Below are 26,419 nucleotides of genomic sequence, written 5' to 3'. Positions count from 1 at the left end.
TTCCTTTTGGGGTGATGAAAATGTTTTGGAAATAGACAGAGGTGATGGTTGCACAACATTGTGAATGTCTAAAACGCCATTGAATTGTACACTTTAAAACTGTTCATGTTATGTTATGCAAACTTAACGTCAATAAAAATAAACGGAATTGGTAGCTAAAATATTGAAAACAATGTGAATCTCATGTTCATCTTACAAACTCCTGGAGAGTTCTCTGGCTCAGCACTGAGAGGGGTCCCTGGGTAGTATTTACTTTGGAGCTAATCTGGGAGGCGGGGCCTCCAGGTGGCCGGCTCTAGGCTCCTCCCTGACGGGGCGGGGTCAGGGCGGGGCTTGGCGGGCTGGGGCGGGGCTTGGCGGGCTGGGGCGGGGTCTGGGGAGCTTCCGGCCGCCCTGAGGGGCGGGGGCGCGTCAGCGCGGGTTTTGCTGGTTGCCGGGAGAACCCGCGACAACAAAAGGCGCGGGCTGCGGCGTTAGCTGCGGTGAGGTGGTGCGAAGTGAAGGCGAAGAGTCCTGCGCTGCGCTAGCTGAGGGAGACTGGGGTTTCTCGAACCGGTCAGTGAGTGGCAGGCGAGCCGGGCCGGGCTGGCGGGGTCTGGCCTGGTGCGGCGCCGGCCAGCTCTCTGAGCCTGTGTCCCCGGCCGGCCGTTGGGAGGAGAGGGGGCCGGCCGGGGGATTGGGAGCCGCTGGGCTCGGCTGGCGGGGAGGGCGGTTGGGGCGCCCGCAAGGCGGAGCAGTGCGCCCGAGGGGCCTGGGCCTATGCTGGGACTCCCAGGCGAGCGGCCGGGTAAGTTGGGTGCCCCTTGAGGTAGAAGGGCTTGGGGAAGAGGGACGCGCGGGAACCCCGGGAACCCCGGACCGAGCCTCACTGAATCGGATCCTGTGTATTTCTTGTTTTCATGCCTCCAGCTGTGGTATCTGAAGAGGGATGGAAAGGCCCACCTTCCTTGGGGGTTTCGTTTTGTCACAGGCCTCCTTTTTCCATTGCGGATGTTGAAACTTCTGTGCATTCTAAGTTCTGCGGAAGTCTGAAAGACCCCTCCCTTAGAGCAGGTGATAATTGAGAAAGAAAGGGTGCCCAGATTCTTTCTTTGAAACACTTTTAAAATAAAACTTCGCCCACTCCAACTTTAAAAATCTTTGTTGTTTCCCCTGTTTGCTTCCTGTCTTCTCCATCTGTTCTTTATGCATTTGGGGCCTTTTCTGAGATCCTTATGAAATTCACTATCCATTTGCCAGAAAGTTTCTTACGAAAATATTACTTACAAACTACAATTTTTAGACAGTCACTACTTCTGAAAAGCCAAGGGCACAGGATGGCAACGGTATTTGGCGACACTTTTCTGATCAACGACATGGCATTAGTGATCAAATATTTCTCCTTCCTTTGCTCAGATTTCAAAACTCCATTGAGTATGCCAGCCAATCAGATTTCACCTTTCTTTACATTGATTGGTGAGATTAATACGTACGCTTCTGATATCTGTAATTGATCAGAATCAGAAGAAGTATAAGTGCTATGGATTTTTTAAAAGACATGTAAATTCTTTTTTAAATTTACTTTTTATTTATTTTTTGGCCGTGCCTCAGGGCTTGTGGGATCTTAGTTCCCCCACCAGGGGTTGAATCCCCGCCCACAGCAGTGAAAACCCAGAGTCCTAACCACTGGACCGCCAGAGAACTCCCTAAACGTAAATTCTTGTATATTAATTTTTTGCAAGCTATATGTTTATGGGCCCTTATCGGTTTTTTAGTGATTAGAGTAGGTGAATTTCTATTGCCTTTGTAGCCAGATTGTTTACAGATACTCCTATAAAAAAAAAAAAACAAGAAAGTGAAAACATCTCAATTACACTTGCCACCTTTTATTAACAATTTCATTGGAAGTAGTTAGGTTTAGCTTAACATAGACCATGACTTTTGTTTTAAGGTGATGGTATAAAAAAAAAGAAATAGGGGCTTCCCTGGTGGCACAGTGGTTAAGAATCCGCCTGCCAATGCAGGGCACACGGGTTTGAGCCCTGGTCCAGGAAGATCCCACATGCCTGCAGATCAGCTAAGCCCTTGCGCCACAACTATTGAGCCTGCGCTCTAGAGCCCGTGAGCTGCAACTGCTGAACCTGTGTGCCACAACTACTGAAGCCCACATGCCTAGAGCCGGTGCTCCACAACAAGAGGAGCCACTGCAATGAGAAGCCCGCGCACCGCAACAAAGAGTAGCTCCCGCTCTCTGCAACTAGAGAAAGCCCACGTGCGGCAACAAAGACCCAATGCAGCCAAAAATAAATAAATAAATAAAATTTATATATAAAAAAATAAACTAATCTGTATGATAAAAACTCCTAATATAGGTGTTCAGAGACATTTGGAAGAATCAAGTCATACTACATCCCTGTAGTTTCTTTGGAAAAATTTCCAGTACCAAATGATTGTAGAGTCTTTTATTATCCAGGAAAAGATTTACCATATTTATGAGTATTTATTTTTTCAGTGCAGAATTTCACTAGAATGATTAAAACTGCCAAGGTTAGGTGCATCTCTTTGGCCATTAAAGATAGTTTGTTGACTCTGTTTTGGGATTTTACAGCACAGGGGAGCTGATATTTTTTTACTCTCTTTGGACTCTTAGTAGAGTGATGTAAATGTTTTTCTGTTATTGTGATCTTTTGTAGACTGTCCACTCACAAAATTATAAATGCACAGTATTGCTAAAGAGTTTTTTAAAAAGGCTAGTGAGTATTAGATATGTCTTAATTAACATTCCATTGCATGTAGTGCTGAAAATGTTATTTTAGTCCATTAGTCTGCTAGGTTACTTAATGATAGTGTTCAAGACTCTTCTCCAAAGAGCCCAGTCCCATCCCAAACTGATTATTTTTCATCTGCATTTAGACATAGATTACTTGTTTGTCACTTTTTAAAAAACTTGTATATGGTGTAAGCGTAATGCTACCAAGACTGTGAGCGTTCATGTACAAGTTTTTATGTGAACATATATTTTCATTTCTTTAAGGTATATACCTAAGAGCAGAGTTGCTGGGTCAAATGATAACTCTCTGTTTAACTTTTTGAGGAACTGCCAGACTGTTCCAAAGTGGCTGCATCATTTTACATTCCCATCAGGTTTCCATATTCTCTCCCTTGTTGCCAACACTTATTATGATCTGTCTTTTTTAGTATAGTTGTGTTAGTGGGAGTGAAGTGGTATCTCACTGTGGTTTTGATTACATTTCCCCCATAGCTAATGATGTTGAGCGTCTTTGCATTTGCTTATTGACCATTTTTATATCATCTTTGAAGAACTGTCTTTTCCGATCCTTTGCCCACTTTTTAAAAATTTTATTTATTTATTTTTGGCTGCATTGGGTCTTCGTTGCAGTGCATGGGCTTCTCATTGCAGTGGCTTCTCTTGTTGTGGAGCACAGGCTCTAGAGCGCAGGCTCAGTAGTTGTGGCACATGGGCTCAGTAGTTGTGGTGCACAGGCTTAGTTACTCCGTGGCATGCAGGATCTTCCCGGACCAGGGCTCAAACCCATGTCCCCTGCATTGGTAGGCAGATTCTTAACCACTGCGCCACGAGGGAAGCCCACCTTTGCCCACTTTTAAATTTGGTTGTCTTTTTACTATTGAGTTGTAATAGTTCTTTGTATATTCTGGATACAAATCCTTATTAGATATATGACTTGTAAATATTTTGTCCTATTCAGTGAATAATCTTCACTTTCTTTTTTTTTATGTTACAGTATTGTATTTCTTTTAAAACAATTTTTATTGGAGTATAGTTGATTTACAATGTGGTGTTAATTTCTGCTCTACAGCAAAGTGATTCAGTTATATATATATATATTTATATACACACACACACACATTCTTTTTTGTATTCTTTTCCATTATGGTTTATCACAGGATATTAAATATAGTTCCCTGTGCTATACAGTAATACCTTGTTGTTTATCCATCCTATACATAATAGTTTGCATCTACTAACCCCACACTCCCACTCTGTCCCTCCCCCATCCTTCCTCCACCTTGGCAATCACAGGTCTGTTCTCTATGTCTCTGAGTCTGTTTCTGTTTCATAGATAAGTTCATTTGTGTCATATTTTAGATTCCACATATAAGTGATATCATATGGTATTTGTTTTTCTCTGTGTGACTTACTTAGTATGATAATCTGTAGGTCCATCCATGTTGCTGCAAATGGCCTTATTTCATTCTTTTTTATGGCTGAGCAGTATTCCATTGTGTATATGTACCACATCTCCTTTATCCATTCATCTGTCGATGGACATTTAAGTTGTTTCCATGTCTTGGCTATTGTGAATAGTGCTGCTATTCACAGCAGTAGTCTTTTCACTTTCTTGGTGGTATCCTTTGAGGCACAAAACTTTTAAATTTGATTAAGTTCATTTTATCTACTTTTCCTTTTACTGCTCATGGCTATTGCTTTTGCTTTTGGTGTCATAAATGAGAAACCATTGCCAAAAACAAGATTACAAAGAGTTACCCCTGTGTTTTCTTTTAAGACTTTTATAGTTTCAACTCTTACATTTAGGTCTATGAACATTTTTGTTTTGTTTTGCTTTTTTAAACATTTTTGAGTATCTTTTTTTTTTAAAGTTTTATTTATTTTTTGGCTGTGTTGGGTCTTCGTTGCTGTGTGCGGGCTTTCTCTAGTTGCGGCAAGCAGGGGCTACTCTTCGTTGCAGTGAGAAGGCTTCTCATTGTGGTGGCTTCTCGTTGTGGAGCACAGGCTCTAGGCGAGTAGGCTTCAGTAGTTGCAGCACGCAGGCTCAGTAGTTGCGGCATGCGGGCCCTAGAGCATGTGGGCTTCGGTAGTTGTGGTGCACGGGCTCTGTAGTTGTGGCTTGCAGACTCAGTAGTTGTGATGCATGGGCTTAGTTGCTCTGCAGCATATGGGATCTTCCCAGACCAGGGATCAAACCCGTGTCCCCTGCATTGGCAGGCGGATTCTTAACCACTGCGTCACCAGGGAAGTCCTATGAACCGTTCTGAATTAACTTTTGTATACGATGTGAGGTAGAAGTACAACTTCATTCTTATGCATGTGGATATCCAGTAGTCCCATGACCACTTGTTGAAAAGAGTATCTTTCCCCCATTGAATTGTGTTGACACTGTTGTTGAAAATCAGTTGCCCATAAATGTGAGGATTTATTTCTGTATTCTCAGTTCTTTTCCATTGATCTTTAAGTCTGTCGTATGCCAGTACCACACTGTCTTGATTACTGTTGCCTGGTTTTAAAATTGGGGAAGTATGTCCTCTTTGTTCTTTTTCATTATTGTTTTGGCTATTCTATGTCCCTTGAATTTCCATATGAATTTTAGGATCAGCTTGTCAGTTTCTACAAAGAAGTCATCTGGGATTTTGATAGGCATTCTGTTGACTCTTTAGATCAGTTTGGGGAATATTGCCATTTTAATATGTTAAGTCTTCCAATCCATGAACATGATGTGTTTTTCCATTTATTTAAATCTTCTTTACTTTCAGCAATATTTTGTAGTTTTCAGAGTGTAAGTTTTACACATCTTTTGTTAAATTTATTCCTAAATTTATTTGATTCTTTGTAATGCTGTTGTAAATGGAATTGTTTCTTAATTTATTTTTCAGGTTGTTCATTGTAAGTATAGCTACCAATTTAATTTTTTTAAAACATTGTCCCTGCAATTTTAAAAAAATTTATTTATTTTACTTTTGGCGGCATTGGTTCTTAGTTGCGGCACATGGCATTGTTCGTTGGGATGCACAGGTTCAGCAGTTGTGACGCGCAGGCTCCAGAGTGCATGGGCTCTGTAGTTGTGGTGCACGGGCTTAGTTGCCCGTGGTGTGTGGGATCTTAATTCCCTGACCAGGGATTGAACCCGCATCCCCTGCATTGGAAGGCAGATTCTTTTCTGTTTGTTTTTAAAAATTATTTATTTATTTATTTTTGGCTGCGCTGGGTCTTCGTTGCTGCACGCCGGCTTTCTCTAGCTATGGTGAGTGGGGGCTACTCTTTGTTGCCGTGCACGGGCTTCTCATTGCAATGGCTTCTCGTGTTTCAGAGCACGGGCTCTAGGCTCACAGGCTCAGTAGTTGTGGCGCATGGGCTTAGTTACTCTGTGGCATGTGGGATCTTCCTGGACCAGGGCTCAAACCTGTGTCTCCTGCATTGGCAGGCGGATTCTTAAGCACTGTGCCACCAGGGAAGCCCAGAAGGTGGATTCTTAACCACTGGACACCAGGGAAGTCCCTCAATATAATTTTTAATGTATTAATTCCACCAGAGATCTTCAGAAATATGTACCATGTAATGTAGGAGTGGAACAGCAGTTTTTCTGTTAGTTTTGGTTATTTTTGAATAGAAAATTTAGTTTTAAATTTACATTGACTTATAGAAATCCTTAAAACTATTTTCATGGATTGATTTCTAACATTTGCGACAAAGAGGAGATTTTATTTTTCAGTACATAGATGTAAAATCTAAGGGTTTGCTTTGCACTACTTGTGTACATGTACAATTACCCAATTATTTCCTTGCCTTATGTTTCTTTTTAATTAATTTATTTATTTATGGCTGAGTTGGGTCTTCGTTGCTGCACGGGCTTTCTCTAGTTGCTGAGAGCGGGGGCTACTCTTTGTTGTGGTGCGTGGGCTTCACATTGTGGTGGCTTCTCTTGTTGCAGAGCACGGGCTCTAGGCACGCGAGCTTCAGTAGTTGTGACACGGGGGCTCAATAGCTGTGGTGCACAGGCTTAGTTGCTCCACGGCATGTGGAGTCTTCCCAGACCAGACCAGGGCTCGAGCCCGTGTCCCCTGCATTGGCAGGCGGATTCTTAACCACTGCGCCACCAGGGAAGTCCTTGCCTTATGTTTCTAATTCCCCAATTATTCAATATTTAGATTAATGAGCTGGGAAACATATTACCACTATAGAAAGAATGGCATAATGGAATCCCGTGCACTTATCACTTTGCTTCATCATTTACCAACTCAAGGCTCCCATCCCCTAGATTATTTTGCAGCAAATCCAGACATTATATCATTTCATCTATAAATTATAGGTATACTTTTTCAAGACAGATTTACTCTTTGTAGCTACCTTATATTAGAACCAAACCTGCTTTAATTGACTTTGCTTTAGAAGTTGCTTAGTTTATTAGGATAGAGAAGTCAATAACTAAATTTTGTTTTTATTTTGATACACAGGGGTCCGGATCTTACGTAAAATGGATGTTTCTCACACTAGATACTGAATATTAAGTAGAAAATCTATTTAGTAAAATCTAAGCTGCCATGGAAGAAATACCAGTAAAAGTTGCTGTAAGAATTAGACCTCTGCTGTGCAAAGAAGTTCTTCATAATCATCAAGCTTGTGTGAGAGTTATTCCAAACACCCAACAGGTTATCATTGGGAGAGATAGAGTCTTTACTTTTGATTTTGTTTTTGGCAAAAATTCCACTCAAGATGAAGTTTATAATACCTGTATAAAGCCACTAGTGTTGTCACTCATCGAGGGCTATAACGCAACCGTTTTTGCCTATGGACAGACTGGATCTGGGAAGACATACACCATTGGAGGAGGCCATGTTGGTAAGATTCTCATACTCTTTGACTTTTATTTGAGACAGTAGAAAGAAGCTGAAATACCACAGTGCCTGACACATAGTAGGTGCTCAGCATATTAAATGAATGAAATAATCAATAGGATAACGTGTTCATAAGATCATCATCTTTGAAAGATTTGTTTTAAATATTGAAGTTTCATTAAACAATTTATGATTATATTTGCTTGAGGAAAGACATTTAAGACAATGTTCAGCATTCAGCCCTTTGCTGTTTTTCCCCAGTTTTGAGATATAATTGACATGTAACATTGTATTAGTCCAAAGTATACAGCATAATAGTTTGATATATCTATATATTGCAAAATGATTACCACAGTAAGTTCAGTTAACATCAGTCACCTCAGTTACATTTTTCTTCTTGTGATGAGAACTTTTAAGTTCTACTCCCTTAACAATTTTCACAGCTTGGTCACATACTTACAGCTATATTGTTTTATTTTTAAGAGGCCATGAATACAATTTTAATTCCTTAAGGGAAAAGGTTATTAAAGTTATCTATTGTCCTAAAATACTTTAGCTGCTCTAAAATACTTCATACCAAAAGAAATAGATCACCATTAGGAAGAGTTTTTGATGTTTTTTTCTGCTAGTTAAAAAAAAAATTAATGTTCATTTTAAAAAGAATTGCAAGTGATGCTTAAGAAATCTAACTAAACAAATGAAAGCTCCTCTCATTCCCAGGAAATAACAGTTTGATGTATACATTCAGAGTCCTCTAGACATTTTTCTAGGTATATTACAAGTACTCACACATGTAGTTTTTTGGTTTTTTTGTTGCTAGTTTAATTGTTTGATGAGGTATTTCATACCTGTGATTCTGTAACTTTCTTTTTGCATTTAACGATATAAAATATCATTTCATTTCCTTCCATTTGGGTCATAGAATTTCACCTCATTTATTTTGGCTGTACATATAATGTTCCATAGTTTGAATGGATCATAGTTCATCCATTCCAGTATTAATGGACAGGATTAATGGTTGGTTTTGATTTTTACTGTTATAAAGTTACAATGTATATATCTTTATACATTTAACTTTGCATCCATTTGTTAGTATTTCTGTAGAATAGATTCCTAGAAGTAGATTTGTTGAGTAATGGGTATGCACATTGAAAATGTGGATAGATACTGACAAATTATCCAAAAGGGTGTACCAGTTTATATCCTGCCACCAATATGTTAAAGCCATTTATTTGCTCATATCCTTTCCAGTTACTGGAAACCATAAATCCAAAAATTTTTTTTCAGTATCTGATAAGTGAGAAATTGCACTTTGTTGTTTGAAGTTACATTTCTTGGTGTATTTGTGAAAATAGCATTTTTGATTTCCCAGGCTATCTGTAAAACACCAATTCTGGGTCAGTCATCTGCTGTTTGATTATTGACCATTGCAAATAATGTAGTTTTTTTCTCCAATAAATAATTTATTGAGTTTTTGCAGTGGCTAGAGTACCATGCTAGGCACTGTGGTAAATGAAAATCTCTTATTTTTCAATATGATGCTTATTTAAACTACTATTCATTTCCCTGCTTTTCAGAACCTTGGATTTACCAACTTTTACCAGGTGTAATCTTCTCTAAAAACTTTCATTTGCATACTCTTTAAATAGTGTATAAGAGCTAAATGATGGCTATTAAAGTATAAAACTTTACAGTTTTTCTCTCTGAAATAGTCTTTCCGGAATATAAGAGTGACAGTGAAAATGTGATCTTTAGGTTACCAGAATACATTTTGAAGCTTTATTTGTACTTTTTTTTTTTTTAAGTCTTTTGAGTTACTGTGTTTTGTTATCTGTTGAAGTGGGAAATGAATGAGCTATTTCTGATCAGCCTCATATTCTGGCTAATCTAGAATGCATATATTCAATATATGCTGGAGTTTATAGATAGTACTATTGGCTAGTTCCTGGAAGCTCTCCAAAAGGAATTTTCACTTTCTCTTGTACTGGAAAAACCTGCAGCTTCCCATATTTGCTACATGATGGCAATCAAAGGCGGTCCAAGTTAGTAAGGTTCAGATTTTCAGGATGTTTGTTGCCAAAAATCTGAACATTGGTAATCTTCAACTTGGAAGCAAGTTGTTTTTAAGGTTCATTTGTAAGCCACCCTTTTGTAGCTTGGAATATATTTTCCATGGAACAATGCTAAAAATGGTGGGCAGGTTTCTAAATTGGCCTACAGAAACTTATTTAAGTCCAGTTTATTCTTTTACTTATTCTAAATTTTATCTTGTACATTTTTCTTACTATTTTAGAAATTGTGGTTAAATAAATAAATGTAAAACAAAATTTACCATTTTAACCATTTTTAAGAGTACAGTTCTGTGACATTAAGGATATTCACAGTGTTTTGTAACCATCACTGCTCTTTCCAAAATTTTTCATCTCCCCAAATAGAAGCTTTGTACCCATTAAGCAATAACTGTCCTCCCCCCGCCATCCCCTGGTAACCTCGAATTTACTTTCTTTGACTGTAAGTTTGCCTCTTCTAGATATTTCATAGAAGTGGAATCATACAGTATTTGTCCTCCTATGTCTGGCTTCTGTACTTAGCATAATGTATCTAAGGATATCGTACATGTTGTAGCATGTATTGGAACTTCATTCCTTTTTATGACTGAATGATTTTCCGTTGTATGTATAAGTCATCTTTTGTTTATCCATTCATCTGTTGATGGACACTTGAATTGTATTCCCTTTTAGGCTATTGTGACTAATGCTGCTATGAACATTGGTGTACAAATATCTGAGTCTCTTGTATGCATTTCTATTCATTCATGTTATTGTGCTAATCTGTGTTCTGCTTTGCGGAAGTGATGGAGGAGAAGAGGCAGTGATGGAGGAGAAGAGGTGTAGAGATGTTCCCTTCCTCATTCCTGGATTGAGGTCTTGGCTTGGGCAGAACTGGTCTTTCTGTACCTCTCTTCTGCACACGTCCTTTGTTGCCATTAGACCCTGGCTTGCTCCCCTGTCCCTTTCTTATGCCTGTTTACCCTCCAACTACCTGTACCTTTCCATCCCAGAAATCTCAAAACATGCTTTTTGGCTAAATGTGAAGAAATATGACACAAATAATTTTTTTAAAAGGGTTCTTGCTAACATAAATGAGTTGCATTCCAATGATTGGGATTCTCCCCAGACCATAATAAATGATCTAAAGAGAGATATTTTAGATATTTTAGGTACTACCTGTACCTATTTTGAACTTCACTGGTGCCACTATGCCTATTGCATTCCTGGGGTTTTCAATAAATATTTTCTTATTAAATCTTTTATTTTTGCCTTAAACTGTTATATAAATATCATTTAGTTTTTTTTCATTGTCATGTCATTTGATAGTAAGCTTTTTTTTGTGCTGCTTCTAATTCTATACAGTATAATTAGTTTATTTTTAAGTTATTTATATTTAAAACTTTTATTTTTAGGCTATATATATTTATTTCTAAAGGTAAAAATTCAGATATTACAACCATAAGATAAAAGTAAAAGTTTTCCTTTCTTTTCTCTCCCTGTTCTAACTCCCCAGAGGTAACCACCATTTTTTGTGAATATTTTCAAAAATATTCTTTGCATAGATATGTATGTTTTCTTTTATGAAAATGAATTTGCTCTGCAGTTGCTTTTTTTAACTTTATGGATCTTAGACATCTGTTTAACAAGAGTTGCATGGTATACCATTGTTAACCATTCTCCTACTAATGGATTTATTAGTGTTTGGAATTTTTTATCAATTACAAAAAATTTTTACTGATCCTTATACAACACCTTTGGGTATGTGTATATGTATTTCTTTAGGACTATATCTGAGTCAAAGGGTGATCACGTTTCAACTTTTGATACTATTGATACTAATGTTTCTCCAAAAAAGCTGTGCTGGTTAACATTGTCATAGTATTCTAGAGGACCAATCTGCTCACCTTGAGGAAATGAGGCATTATCAAATTTAAAAATCATTGCTCACATGACATTTTTTTTTTTTTTTTTTTTTTTTTTTTGTGGTACGTGGGCCTCCCTCTGCTGCGGCCTCTCCCGTTGCGGAGCACAGGCTCCGGACGCGCAGGCCCAGCGGCCATGGCTCACGGGCCCAGCCGCTCCGCGGCATGTGGGATCCTCCCAGACCGGGGCGCGAACCCAGTTCCCCTGCATCGGCAGGCGGACGCGCAACCGCTGCGCCACCGCGAACTCGGTTCCCCTGCATCGGCAGGCGGACACGCAACCACTGCGCCACCAGGGAAGCCCCTCACATGACATTTTAAACAGTGAATAATCATAAACAGTGAACACAGTTTTTCATTAATTACATTGATATTCACAATTACATTGTGAATACAGTTTTTCATCAATTACAATGATGTGATTTTTAATAGTATTTTAGTGTTAGTAATTGAGAGAATGCTGGGTAAATCAGTCTTTATTGTATCTTAAAATAATTAGTTACATTTCTCACTTCCCGTCTGTTTTACCCACTTTTGCTGCCATCCACCACCCCACTTCTCTCTGCTCCTCTTTGCAGCAGAACCTTGAAGGTATTATCTGTGACTCATGGTGTCAGTTCTCCTCTCGGTCTTTCTTACACTCACTCAGTTAAGACTTTCACCTCCACTACCACTGACACTGCAATTGTCAAGATATCACAAATGACCTTCACTTTACTAAATTTAGTGGTCAATTCTCATCAAAGCGACCTTTCAGTAAATTTGATGCATACTCTCCACTTGGTTTCCAGGCCACCACATTCTTGGTTTCCTCCTACTTAACTGGTCGCTCCTCATGCTCTCCTGCTGGTTCCTGATAAGTGAACCAACAAATGATGAAGTGCCCAGGGCTCAATCTTTGGTGTTCTTCTTTTCTGACTCTCAACTTTTTCCCTTGGTCTCACCAGCCCTATGACATTAAATACCATCTATATGTAGCTTCCAGGTTTTTACCTCCAGTCCAGACGACTGTCTTGTACTCTAGTCTCATATATCCAACTGCCTATTCAACCTTCCCAATTGTATCCCGAATAGATACCTCAAACTTAATAGGTAATGAACTTACCTTAAAATGAACTTCTGACATTTTCCCCTTAAACCAACTCAACACACACTCTTCCCTATATCAGTTGATGGCCACTCCACTGGCTCAAGACAAAATCTTGGAGTCACCCTTGACTCATCACTTTCTGTCACATTCCATATCCAATCTGTCAGGGAATCTTAATGGCTCTGCCTTCAACATAAATCCAGAATCTGGTCACTTCTCACCTTTCTCTGCTGCCAACCTTATGTCACCGTCATGTCCACCTCTCCCCTGAACCCTCTAGACTCCTGGATTAGTGCACTGGTCTCCTAAGTGATCTCCCCACTTCTGCCCCTACCCTTCTATGATTGAGGCAAAACGCGGCAGAGTGGTCTCTTTTTTTTTTTTTTTTTTTTTTTTTGCAGTACGCGGACCTCTCACTGTTGTGGCCTCTCCAGTTGCAGAGCACAGGCTCCGGACGCGCAGGCTCAGCGGCCATGGCTCACGGGCCTAGCCGCTCCGCGGCATGTGGGATCTTCCCGGACCGGGGCACGAACCCGTGTCCCCTGCATCAGCAGGTGGACTCTCAACCACTGCGCCACCAGGGAAGCCCCAGAGTGGTCTCTTTTAAATCCCAAGTTACTGCTCTGCTCCAGTGGCTCTCACCTCACCCAGAAACCTAAAGTCTATCGTGGTCTACAAGGACCTACATGGTCTTGTTTCTGTCACCTCTCTGACCTCATGCCCTGCTACTCTCCCCTTCCTCCCTCTGCTCCAACTACAATGACCTCCTTGTTTATGGATCACACCATTTTAGCACCTTTGCGCTTGCTGTTCTGGGACATTCAGATACCTACATGGCTCCTCTGCCACGTCTTTCAAGTTTCTGCTCAAAGGTCAGCTTCTTGGTGATGCCCACCCATCATGACTTTCCTATTTAAAGTTACAAGCACTTCCCATCAAATACACTTACACTTCCAGTCCCCCTTACCTTGCCCTATTTTTTTCTCCAGGCATACTTAATGCCTTTTGATATACTGTATAATTCACTTATTGTTTTTAGCTGTTGTCTGTCTCTCCTAGTACAGTTCCTTAAGGGCAGGGATCTTTTCCTTGTTTTGTTCACTGATGGTTCCCAGGGTCCTAGAATACTGCCTGGCTCATAGTACGTACTATATAAATATTTAATGAATGCATGAATGAAGTTTGAGTAAGAGCATGCATGTGAAAACTTTCACTTCTGAACTTTATAGAAAAAAATGTTTTATTTTTCTATTTAAAAAATTTATAATAGAAATTTGAGAAAATAAATTTATTGATTGTAGCTTTTCTTATATCTTAAATTTCAGATGTGCTTTCTTTCTCTAAATTTTCAGCTTCAGTTGTGGAGGGTCAAAAAGGTATCATTCCTCGTGCTATCCAAGAAATATTTCAAAACACCTCTGAAAACCTTAGCATTGACTCTAAGATAAAAGTGTCTTATATAGAAGTATACAAGGAAGACCTAAGAGATCTTCTAGAATTGGAGACATCTATGAAGGATCTTCACATCCGAGAAGATGAAAAGGGAAACACAGGTAGAGTAGCCTACTTAATTGATAGTCTTCATTAGCAAATGAATATGATTTAATTCAGTTTCTGGATATTTTCCAAGGATTCTTTAAAAACAGACATAGAAACAAAATGCATTTGTTTTTGCTTTTAAATTGAATAGCTTATTGATTACCAGTAGCAGTTAACACACCCAGGTGAAAAGTAGAAGTTCAGAGTGGTTGGTAAGATGAAGTTATTAGGTGTAATTCCAAATACAGGCGACCCTTGAACAACGTGTGGGGGAGAGGGTGGCGATTAGGGGTGCCGACCCTCTGCACAGTCAAAAACCCAAGTATAATTTACAGTCGTCCTTCTGTATCCACAGTACTGCCTCAGCGGATTCAACTAACCTCAGATTGTGTAGTACTGTCGTATTTACTACTGAAAAAAATCCACATGTAAGTGGACCTGCACAGTTCAAACCCGTGTTGTTCAAGGATCAACTGTATTTATTTCCTATAATTGCCACCTCCCCCGCCCCTGGGCTGATCTTAAGAAAGTGTGACATAGGCTAAATTAATTTTTGTACTTTTTTTTCTCCCAGAGTTACCCTGAGGTTGGGGATGGCTTCTCCCTTTGGTGTTTTGGTGTTCATCCAAGTTGATCCAAGAACTCTCCTTTCTTCCTTTCTGATTTTTGTCCCAGCACACCTATTGCTTCCTCTTTTTTTTTTTTTTTTTTTAAATTTAGAGTTTATGTGTTTGCTCCTTCATATTGACATTTACTTGTCCTTTGTTGTGCTTCTCAAGGTCTGACTTTCTGTGCTGTCAGCCTGTTAATCTCATTAAATATCTATTTGTTTGGAAATGGGAGAACGTTAGAATGGGAAGGTCAAAATACAAGTATTTTAAAGAATAACACTTTCTGATTTTCTGACTTAAAAGGTAATATGTTCAACGTGGAACATTTTGAAAACATAGTAAAGTATAAGGAAGAAAGTTAAAGATCATCTTTAATCTCACAACTCAGAAATAGCAACTTCCAGTTTTGGGGTGTTTCCTTCCAGATTTCTTTTTCTACACACATCTGATTAAAAAAAAAAGTACACTCACAACCCCACATATTGTATTGCATCTTATTTTTTCACTTAATATTTATATTGTAAGAATTTTCATATCATTAAATATTTTTCAAATTTATGACTTCATCTGGTCATGTAATTTTGTCTTCTGAATATATTATAATAATCGATTTGACTAATAGTCCATTGTTGGACATTTTGGTTGTTTCCAGATTTTCACAATTATTAATAACAGTGACTGTTCTTAGATGTCTTCTTCTCCTAGAAAACACTTTTAGTGGAACCTTCCTTCTTCCTGGAGATAAAGGATCCTGCGAAGGGAGTGATTCCCTGGGGGAATTTCCTGGCAGTTAGGAAAATAAGATGGCTCGCTCCTTCAGCAGTAGCCTGCAGGGGGCAGTAAAGCTTGCCTCTCTGTAGCCCCTGTCCTGGCAGCTCTGGCATTGCTGGATGTTTGAAGAAATTGGTTATTGTTTTGTTTTTTGGAAAGAAAGCATACATAGTACTTTGTGACCTTATTAGATAATTTTGTATAGTTTATCTTTTCTGGACGAAATCCAGACTGATGTTTTGAGCTTCTGTAAAATGTAATTATTGAACGTTTTTATCTTTTTTTAAAAGTTACCAAAAAGGGCTTCCCTGGTGGCACAGTGGTTGAGAGACCGTCTGCCGATGCAGGGGACACGGGTTCGTGCCCCGGTCCGGGAAGATCCCACATGCTGCGGAGCGGCTAGGCCTGTGAGCCATGGCCGCTGAGCCTGCGTGTCCGGAGCCTGTGCTCCGCAATGGGAGAGGCCACAACAGTGGCCTGCGTACCGCAAAAAAAAAAAAAAAAAAAAAAGCTACCAAAAAAATACATGTTTATTGTAAAATAGACAATACGGAAGTATACACTATCACTCCTCATAAACTTAATGATGGAAATACTCCACACCTGATAGCAATCCTGCAAAAATTTTGGTAGGATGTAACTGTCTTAAGACAAATTACCATATATCTTATAAAATGTCCCAATCACAGCCAAAATGCATTTGTTTGACATATTTATTGAGTTTCTCTGTATCAAGTGGTAGTTGGTATCCAACCTGGATGCTGCACAATTAGCATCACCTTGGAAGCTTTTTAAGAAATACTGATTTCTGGGCCCCACTTTTCACAGATTCTGATGAATTAGTTAAAGATGGGGGCGTGGGTGTTGGTACTTCCCCTTTTATAAAGCTCTCAGGTGATTTTCCGCTGGGTTTGAGGACCATAGATAGTGCTAAGCTATAGCCTAACATTAGAAAACTTAGAAAAGTTATACTATGATTTATGGTTAAATTATTATATTTTATAATCACTGATAGTTTAGCACTCCCAGTTGTAGTACAGGTACATTAGAACTTTAAATGAACTGGGCTGTTAAAAAAGGTGTCATGATGGAAACAATGCAAGAAAAATGAATATTTTTTAAAGAAACAGTGACATGACAAGATCTGATTAAAGAGGAAGCTTGGTGCTGTAATTCAAACACAGACTTGGGAGGTTTACTGCTGTGATTCAAATCCCAAATCTACCTACTCCTTTTCGAAATATTTTTGGATATAAACAAATAACACATGTAGTAAGCTTAGGTTATTTTGGGTTCTATTCTGCTGTTAAAATAGAAACTTTTTTGCCTTTTTTGAATTGCCTTGCACTCTTATGTAGGGGGAAACTGTTTTTAAAATGAATAAACAACTTTGTTTATATTGAAATTTTCATTTATCATTGGTTATTTACCAAAAACTTTAAACCTTAGGATGGCTTGAATATTAACGAAACTCAAAAGAAATTAATTTAATTTAATTTTAATTAATCTACTGATTAATTCTTTTGAGTTATAAATATAATTAATCTATTACCTTTCAATCAGTATATTAGACTCTACAAATCAAAATACTGGAATAAAGAATTTTTCTTTTGTCATGTGTTTTAAAGAATTGAGTGTGATGTGTGATTCCAAAAAAAACCACAGATTGTTTAAAACATACATATATATATGACATCTTTTAGAATTTAAACATCAAAATGAATGCCATCTATTAAAATGGTCCTGTTAGCAGATTATCTAAAATTATTTAATGATGTTGCTGATGTTACTTTTATTTTGAAATGCTATGAATTTTTTTAAAGGGACTGTCTTAGCTGGGCAGTATAAACAAATGATAATTGTTGTGTGGTTAATTTAACTCTCCTGGATTTTGATTAAAACTTGCTGTTGCTATTTTAAGTGATTGTTGGGGCCAAGGAATGCCAGGTGGAGAGTGCAGATGAAGTGATGAGTCTTCTGGAGATGGGGAATGCAGCCAGGCATACGGGTACCACCCAAATGAATGAGCACTCCAGTAGGTCACACGCGATTTTCACAATCAGCCTTCGTCAAGTGGCGAAAAATAAAGAGGCAGCTGAAGATGGATCATGGTATTCCCATCAGCATATTGTCTCAAAGTTCCACTTTGTGGATTTGGCTGGATCAGAAAGAGTAACCAAAACAGGGAATACTGGTGAACGGTTCAAAGAATCCATTCAAATCAACAGTGGCTTGCTGGCTTTAGGAAACGTAATAAGCGCTCTTGGGGACCCACGCAGGAAGAGTTCACATATTCCATACAGGGATGCTAAAATTACCCGGCTTCTGAAAGATTCCCTGGGAGGCAGTGCCAAGACCGTCATGATCACCTGTGTCAGCCCATCCTCCTCGGATTTTGACGAGTCCTTAAATTCTCTCAAATATGCCAACAGAGCACGCAACATTAGAAACAAACCCACCTTAAACTTCAGCCCCGAGTCAGACCGTATGGGCGAAATGGAATTTGAGATTAAGTTGCTTCGAGAAGCTTTGCAAAGCCAGCAGGCTAGTAGCAGCCAAACTATCCAGATCCATCGGGAGGGGACTCCTGATAAACATAGGATCCATTCTCTTGAGGAGCAAGTTGCTCAGCTACAAGGAGAATGTTTGGGTTACCAAAATTGTTTAGAGGAAGCCTTTACCTTCCTGGTGGACGTAAAAGATTCTGTCAGACTAAACCAAAATCAGCAACACAAACTGCAGGAGTGGTTTAACGTGACCCAGGAGGTCACCTCATTCAGAGGACACCAAGGCATTGGAAACCTGGAAGAAGGACCAGAGCATATTACAGTTCTCCAGCTGAAGCAAGAGCTTAAGAAATGCCAGGTACTTAGACACTACCTTTGTAAGTAACTTGTTTAAAGACTAAATTTATCTGGGCAAGTAAGAGTCGTTTTGGAATTTCAGAAGTTTTTTTGGAAAGGATTATATATAAAATCTCATTTGCCTTTACTCTGTTTCTTTCTCCCTTTTCCTATTGCTTTCTCCTCATAATTCATCTCTTTCTTGGTTCCTCCTCCTTTCTCCTTCAAATGTATTTTAATTTGTTGTATTTATTAAGTAGGCTCTTGTGGGACTGGTCATTAATTTAGAGGATGAAAAGAAACACAGTTTCAGAACAAAATTAGGTTAAATTTTATTTAGTTTTTAATCCCTCTTTAGGTCAGTGCTTCTTGAAAGAAAAAAAATACTTCATCCCTTGAGTTTGGTGTTTTGATTTTGTAGACAAATAAATCATCATATTTGATAATATTTAAGGAATGTAGCTATGTACATGTATATATATTGTATATACGTATATTGAGTTAAAAATTACATTTTCCCACTTTTCATTTGAAAAAATTTGTTATTTAAAGATTATGTGTCACTGGGGAAATAATGGAGAATAGAGATACCTAGTTCTGCTTATGTGGAGTTTGCAATCTGGTGGGCAAATGGATATTCCACCATTTTTTTAAAAATAGGAAAACATATAGGTAATAAGACGGCTTTCTAGTTAGAAATCTTTCCTCAGTATCTATTTGTATGTATTAGAAAGAAACCTCTATTACAGCAATTCTCAAACTTTTTGCTCACAAGTTTACTTTCTTCAAATTGAGGTTCCCTAAAGAGCTTCTGTTTATGTGGGTTGTTATCTATTGATATTTACCATATTAGAATTAAAACAACAAATTTAAACTATTAATTCAATCAGAACTAACAATAATAACCCAATTACATGTTAATAAAAAGAACATTTTCTCATTAAAAATAACTATTTTCCAAAACAAAAAAATTTAATAACAGTGGAATTGCTTTATATTTTTGCAAATCTCTTTTCATGTCTGATTTAATAGAAGACAGGTGGATTTTCATATCTGTCAGCATGCAATTTGTTGCAATATGTTGTTTTAGTTGAAGTATATGAAGAAAATCCAGCCTCATCTAGATTTGTAGTTGGAAGAGAGGAATATTTTAATGACTTTTTCAGATAATTGTGCATATTCTTTGACATTACATCAAAACTCAACAAGCGGAAATTTCCTAAAGGTTACCTGCAATGTGGGATTTGAAACCATTTTGTTACATTAACATTCACTGATTTTTATCTTGTACTTTGAATGGATCTTTTATCCACACACAATTTTGAATCAACATGCATTGGACACTTGAAAAATATTTGTTTACTAAGTTATGCAGATCTTTCAATGCTGACACATTTCACTATACAGTATCAAAAACATCACATTCCTTAATATCACCACTGATCTCACCTGCAAAGTCTTTAATTACTGGAAGCTGTCAAGTTAACAGTAGCAGAAGTGTTTTCCAAAATTCTAATTTTTGCATGAAACTTGAATTTTATCATTTGCAACAAATACTATTAGTTGTTTTCCTTGAAATGATGGTTCTGTCACACATACAAGTGTGAATAGTTTGTCTGTTGTTCTTTAGAGTAAAAATAGCACCCTATGAAAAATGTGGCTAGTTCAACTTGCAACTCAAACAATTGCACAAGATTTTTTGTCCCAGATAACTATCACCCTTCAGGATACAGCAGAACTACTTTATGCATACCTCTCATTTGACACATAGAACACTAAAAAAGTGCTCATGTGTTGAGATTTAATAAAATCATGTTTATTGCTTCATCAAGATATTCTTAAGTGAAACTGGCATTTGTTGGTTTGTTTGTATTGTTAGTGCACAGCAGTGAAGAATACAGTGACTACCACTACAGTTTGGTGACACTTTCTTTATTCATACTAGGAGCCAGCAGTTTTACATACTGTTTTTGCACCATCAGTACAAATGACAACATGGTGATAAAGGCAAATATCATTTTAGTATAACTAGGAAAATGGTTTTAACCTCATGGATACCCTGAAAGGATCTAAGGTTCATGCTAAAAGATTCACTACTGAATACACTATGAGAACTGCTGCTCTTTTACAAAGCTTTGATCTTTAAATATAAGCATATAAAGTACTGCTTTTAAAATCATGGCTTTTTTTTTTTTAAAGGCAGTAACTCTGCTCTGCCTTTTTCTTAAATAGAGCAGGCCTGGCCCTTCCTCTTTGGTATAAGAAACTGGCAGAACATTAAGTACAAGTAATAGGAAGCTTGAACTTTGTGGTACACTATAGGAGTTGGTGGTAGAAAGAATGCTTCTAAGATGACTGATTTTGGAAGTTCACAAAATCCATCTGCTTGGGGGTGAGATGGGTAGTAACATCCTCTTTCCATCTGTTGGAAACTCTAAATTTAAACTTGCTCTAGATTATGTACTCTAGATTATGATATCCCAAAGATATTAACAGTCTTGATGAAAAATGGTACCATGATCAGATTGTTTTGGGAAATGCTAGGTTGCAAAAAACAAACAGGTTTCTTAATCCAAAGACTTCCCAGAACTTTGAAAAGTACTGATGTATATTATGAGTCTCCAGGTGAGAGATACAGCATTCAGTGTTTCCCAGTTTAAAAAAATGGATTCCCTTTTTAGGTCTGCAATCTTCTAGGCCTAGTAATCTATGGATACCACTGAACAGCAAATAGACAAATGATTGGTGTCATTCCTTACCCCATATGTCTCTTTAAAAAATTGTTTTTTAAACTTCATTTTCTGTTCTTTTTTTCTGTGAGGGAATATAGTACTTAAGAACATGGGTAACAAACTTCCAAGGTTTGAATCCCAGCTCCTCTGTTTACTAGCTCTCTGACCTTGGACAAATGCTTAACCTCTCTGTGCTTCAGTTTCCCTACCTGTAAAATGGAAACACTAATAATAAGCTCCGTTTAGGGTTGCTTTGGAAGCTATTAGAGCATTATTAGTTCCCATATAGTGATGAGAAAGATGCCTGAGCTATAGTAAGGCTCAATACACGTTAGCCTATTATGATCTCCTCTCATTTATTCTTCTTCTACCTGGGCCTAGGTTATACATCTGTGGCAGCTAAGGGATTAGACTCAGTACTTGTAGGTAGGGCCACGTGCCAGGGGTTCTGTGAAGGCAGCTCATCCCCTCATAAATACCTCAAGGCTCTTTGTTACTTTTTTACTCCATAGTTTGAACACAAGGACAGTATGTGAACATGAATATACTCAATAGATAAACACTTTTTTTTTTTTTTTTTTTTTTTTTGTGGTATGCGGGCCTCCCTCTGCTGCGGCCTCTCCCGTTGCGGAGCACAGGCTCCGGACGCGCAGGCTCAGCGGCCATGGCTCACGGGCCCAGCCGCTCCGCGGCATGTGGGATCCTCCCAGACCGGGGCGCGAACCCGGTTCCCCTGCATCGGCAGGCGGACGCGCAACCACTGCGCCACCAGGGAAGCCCGATAAACACTTTTAAATAAATAATAAATAATAAAACTGTAGTTTATAAAGTATTTGTAAAAATATTTAAATATGCAGCACTGGGAGAGCAGTTACATTTTAAGCTTCTCGGATGGGCAATTAATTGCCCATAGCAGAGGGTATTAACTAATGAGAATTATAGTTACATTTTATTTTAAGAAGAGAAAAGTCATAAAGGTCATATAAATATATAGGGTTATAAGGACCATTAAGGTCATGCGTCCCCTCCTTATTTGGTCATTCAAAGATCCCAAGCAGAGAAAAGAAGGGACTTGCCCAAAGTCCCAAAGGAAGGCTGTAGCAAATTCAAGGCTGGCCTCAGTCCATGGGTTCCCAGTACAGAGGCCCATCCACCTCCACACTACCACCTGAGGGGTCACGCACATGCTCTGGTTTTGTTAATTAAATCTTGTTTGTAAAGAGAGCACCATTTTGTAAATAGCTACTCATTCTTCTCTTTTCCTGTGGCTTAGAGGAAAGAGCATAGGCTTCCGATCTAGAAAGGCCCTGGAGTTGACCGTCAGAAATTTGGTTTATCCAGTGTGTTGTCTTGGGAAGAGGTTTTAACTCACTGAGCTTTAGTTTCTTCATGAAAAAGGAATCATGTCTATTCAGTGAGATATTTTTAAAATGCCAAGTTACAATCTAGCATAAAGTAGACCCTTGACCAATGTTAATTTTCTGTTTATTTAGTTCAAAATTTGTTTTAAAAGTATTATTTGCATATCCCGAGTTTATTTGGAGACAGGCAAACTAAGAAAACTATATGTTTAACCATATTTCCAGACATCTTCAAAACATATCTCTTTTTAATGAAAGGGTGCAAAATTAGCAAATGTTCTTTATTTAAACATCCAAATGCATTGTTATACTCTATAGGTCAGTTTGGGAAATGTGACCTCTTTGATTTTTAAAAACCCACATTAAAGTCTCATGGCAATTCTAGAAAACTTATAAAAATCTCATTGAATGTACTCTAGAACTTGAATAACTGGCTTCAATCTTAAAATGCAGGAAATAAAAATAAGGAAAATCTTCCTATCTTTGAGGTGATTAATTCTTACATTATAGCAGTAATAGGTCCTCTCAGCTGTTTCTGCCTTTCTTATAAAGAAACCAGAAACAAAGGATAAGAAAATTTTAAGAGACATCTTCAAGGTGTCATTAAACCACAGTTTTTGTGGTATTATGTGGGCTCTCTCGAGTATTTTCCACATTGAATCTCTCTTGTCCTTTCTTTCCCTCCTCCCAGTGTGCTCTTGCTGCTGATGAAGTAGTATTTAATCAGAAGGACCTGGAAGTGAAGGAACTAAAGAATCAAATGCAAATGATGATGCAGGAAAACAAAGGACATGTTATATCTTTGAAAGAAGCGCAAAAAGTGAATAGGTTGCAGGTAGAGTTTTTTAATGTACCTTGCTCTGTATATTTCACTGGAATAGTACATGACTAAATAAAATAGCATTGTAAATGATAAGTGGGAATGTTTGCAAAAATAGGTTTCAGATGGAGTTCTGAACACAAGCACCTGAAAGAGTTATTACAGTTTTCCTCCTAAATTGGTGTGAAGGGAAAACATTTTTATTGTTAGCTTGACTTATATTTCAAAAATACAAAACCTTATACCCAGGAACTTAATTTGCAAATCATATTATGGTTATCCTTTCTTTATACTTTCCCTTCCGTTGTTTGCCAAAGTAATAGGCAATGTGATATTGTCAAGTGTTGGAAGGTAAACACATAATTTAAACTTTTTGATTTGTTAGATTATCATTTTATACTCCATCAGTGATTTGCTCTTTAATTTTGGCTAAATCTTTCAATTTCTCTATCTTAGCTTTTCTGTATTAACATGGATGTGCCTGCAGAGTAACATGGTATGTCCCTAAATATTATACTCCCTGGCTATGAACCCTACCACCCCCCAAACAGTTAATTTCATTTAAAGCCTTTAGCTTCCTATCAAGGAGTAACTATTGCCCTGAGTAATAATCTGATTCAGGACAAATTAGACTTTGATTATGACATTATTTTTGTTTTCTTTTTTAACCCTTCTAATCCTGTAATAATTTAAAAACATAAAACATATATAAAATAATATGTGTTGTTCAGTGATTTATCACAAAGAGAACAGCGGGGTAACCACCACCAGTTCAAGAAATAGCACACTGCCAGCCCCTCAGAAGCCCTTAGTCTCTCCTCCTTGGAGAGAGCTGCTCTCCTAATTTTCATAATGATAATTTCCTTGCTTTGCTTTGTGGTTTTACTATGTATCCTTGAACGCTACAGTTTAGTTTTTGGAATTTTTATAAATTTAATCATTCAATATATATTCTTTAGTATCTGGTTGCTTTTATTGAACATTTTATCTGTTCTGATTCATCCACATTGTTGTGTATATCTGTAGCTTGATTAGTTTATAGCTGTACAGGATTTCATTGTATGAACATACCACAATTTATTTTTCTGTTCTACTGTTGATAGACATTTTTTTCTATGAGTTTTCTTAAACATGTCTCCTGGTGCACACGCACACACATTTCTTTTGGATTTGTGCCTAGGAGTTGAAATGCTAGGTCATAGGGTAGGCGAATCTTCAACTTTAGTAAATGATACCAAACTTGTTTTCCAGTTTAAACTTGCACCAGCACTGTATGAGCATTCCTGCTGCTCCACTTGCTTGCCAGCATTTGTTATAGTAAATTTTTAAATCTTAGGCAATCTGGTAGGTATGTAATATTATTTTATTGTGGTTTTAATTTGCACTTCCCCAATGACTAGTGAAGTTGAGCACTTCTTCATGTTTTTTTTGCTATTTGGATACCTTCTTTTGTGAAATGCTCATTCAAGTTTCTTGCTTGCTTTCCTATTGGACTGAGTCTTTCTGTATTATCTTCTAGGAGCTTTATTGTTTTGCCTTTTACATTTTGCTGTACAGTTCTCCTGAAATTGATTTTTGCATATGGGGTAAAGTAAAGGTCAAGTTTCAATTTTTTTCCATATAGATATCCATTTGTTCCAGCGTCACTTTTTGAAAAGGCCATCTTTTCACCACTGTTCTGAGTGATGTCTTTGTCATAAGTCAAGGTTCATTCATGCATGCATCTATTGTATATTTCTGGGACTTCTGTTGTATCCCATTGGTTTTTCTGTCTTTGGACCAATGTCACATTTCTTATTTATTGCAGGTTCCTAATAAGTCTAGATATTCTGTAGAGCAAGGCCTCTGCTCTGTTTCCCTCCTCCCCAAGAATGTCTTCGTTGCTCCATATAAATTTTAGAATCAGCTTTTCAAGGACCACCAAAAAAAAAACTTTTTTATGATTTTGGTTGGGATTGCATTAAATCTATAAGATACATTTGGAAAGAGTTAACATCTTTTGATCATGAGTCTTTTCACTAACCCATGAACATGGTATAGTCCTCCATTTACTCATGTTTTCTTTGGTTTTTCTCAATAATGACTTTTTTGTGTGTATGTAGAAGTATTGCACATCTTTTGTTAGATTCATTCCCAGGTACTTTATTTTTTTATGTGACTATAAATGGAATCTTTTCAGATTTTCATTTTAATTGTTTGTTGGTGTGTGTAACTGTATTGATTTGTGTATGTTGATAGCTTATACCCAGCAACCTGATTAAATTCATTTTTTAATTCTGATATTTTATGTAAATTCTTTAGGATTTTCATTAATTATAAATGAAAATGACATAATTATAATGTCATCTGCAAATGATGACATTTTTATTTCTTCCTTTATGATCCTTATACCTTCTGGTTTTTTTTTTAACCTTACTTCATTGACTGACATCTTTAATACAGTGTTGAATACAAGTGTTGATACCAAGCATCCTTGTCTTGTTTCCAACTGCAGAAGAAAAGCTTTCGCTGTTTCACTATTAAGTATCATGTTTGCTGTAGATTTTTTTTTTTTTTTTTCCTTTTTGGCTGCATTGTGCAGTACGCAGAACTTCCCCGACCAGGATCAACCCGTGCCCCCTGCAGTGGAAGTGTGGAGTCTTAACAGCTGGACCACCAGGGAAGTCCCGATATATATATATTTTAATTTATCCTTTATCAAACCAAGGAAAATTTCTTTGCTGAGAATTTTTATTATGAATGGATATTAAATTTTATCAAATGATTTTTCTTTATCATGATTTCCTCCCTTTATTCTGTTAATGTGGTGAATTATATTGATTTTTCTAATTTTTAAACCAATCTTAAATTCCTGGAATAAACCTTTCTTTGGGTCATGATGTATTTGTTGGGGGTCCCCAAGACCACCCTCAGGTTGGATGATGCACTAAGAGGACTCAGCATATAGTTGTGCTCATGGCTAAGATTTATTACTGTGAAAGGAGAGCAAAGGGAACAGGGACATAGAGTGAAGTCCGGAAGAAACCAGGTACAAGCTTCCAAGAGTTGTCTCCCGGTGGAGTCACCCACATGTGCTTCATTCCCCCAGC

General features: G+C 37.8%; 1 protein-coding gene across 6 annotated transcripts in view; it reads left to right on the top strand.

Moving 5' to 3' along the window:
- Positions 1 to 397: 397 nt before the first annotated feature.
- Positions 398 to 26,419, top strand: part of KIF27 (kinesin family member 27) — a 91,423-nt gene continuing 65,401 nt past the window's right edge. For 2 of the 6 annotated variants that reach the window (XM_024132892.3, XM_024132887.3), the window contains exons 1-5: positions 398 to 555; positions 7,210 to 7,594; positions 14,006 to 14,206; positions 17,496 to 18,439; positions 23,202 to 23,345. In XM_024132892.3, the coding sequence (XP_023988660.1) occupies positions 7,297 to 7,594; positions 14,006 to 14,206; positions 17,496 to 18,439; positions 23,202 to 23,345 (1,587 nt within the window). In that variant the 5' untranslated portion in view covers positions 398 to 555; positions 7,210 to 7,296. Of the gene's footprint in view, positions 556 to 618; positions 788 to 7,209; positions 7,595 to 13,978; positions 14,207 to 17,495; positions 18,440 to 23,201; positions 23,346 to 26,419 lie in introns of those variants that run through there. The other 4 variants (XM_028494090.1, XM_028494087.1, XM_028494088.2 and 1 more) reach the window with 3 other exon arrangements.

This window comes from Physeter macrocephalus, chromosome 9, assembly GCF_002837175.3.
Source record: "Physeter macrocephalus isolate SW-GA chromosome 9, ASM283717v5, whole genome shotgun sequence".
NCBI lineage: Eukaryota > Metazoa > Chordata > Mammalia > Artiodactyla > Physeteridae > Physeter > Physeter macrocephalus.
The sequence above is the reverse complement of the archived record's forward strand: the minus strand, read 5'-3'. Positions and strand labels throughout refer to the sequence as shown.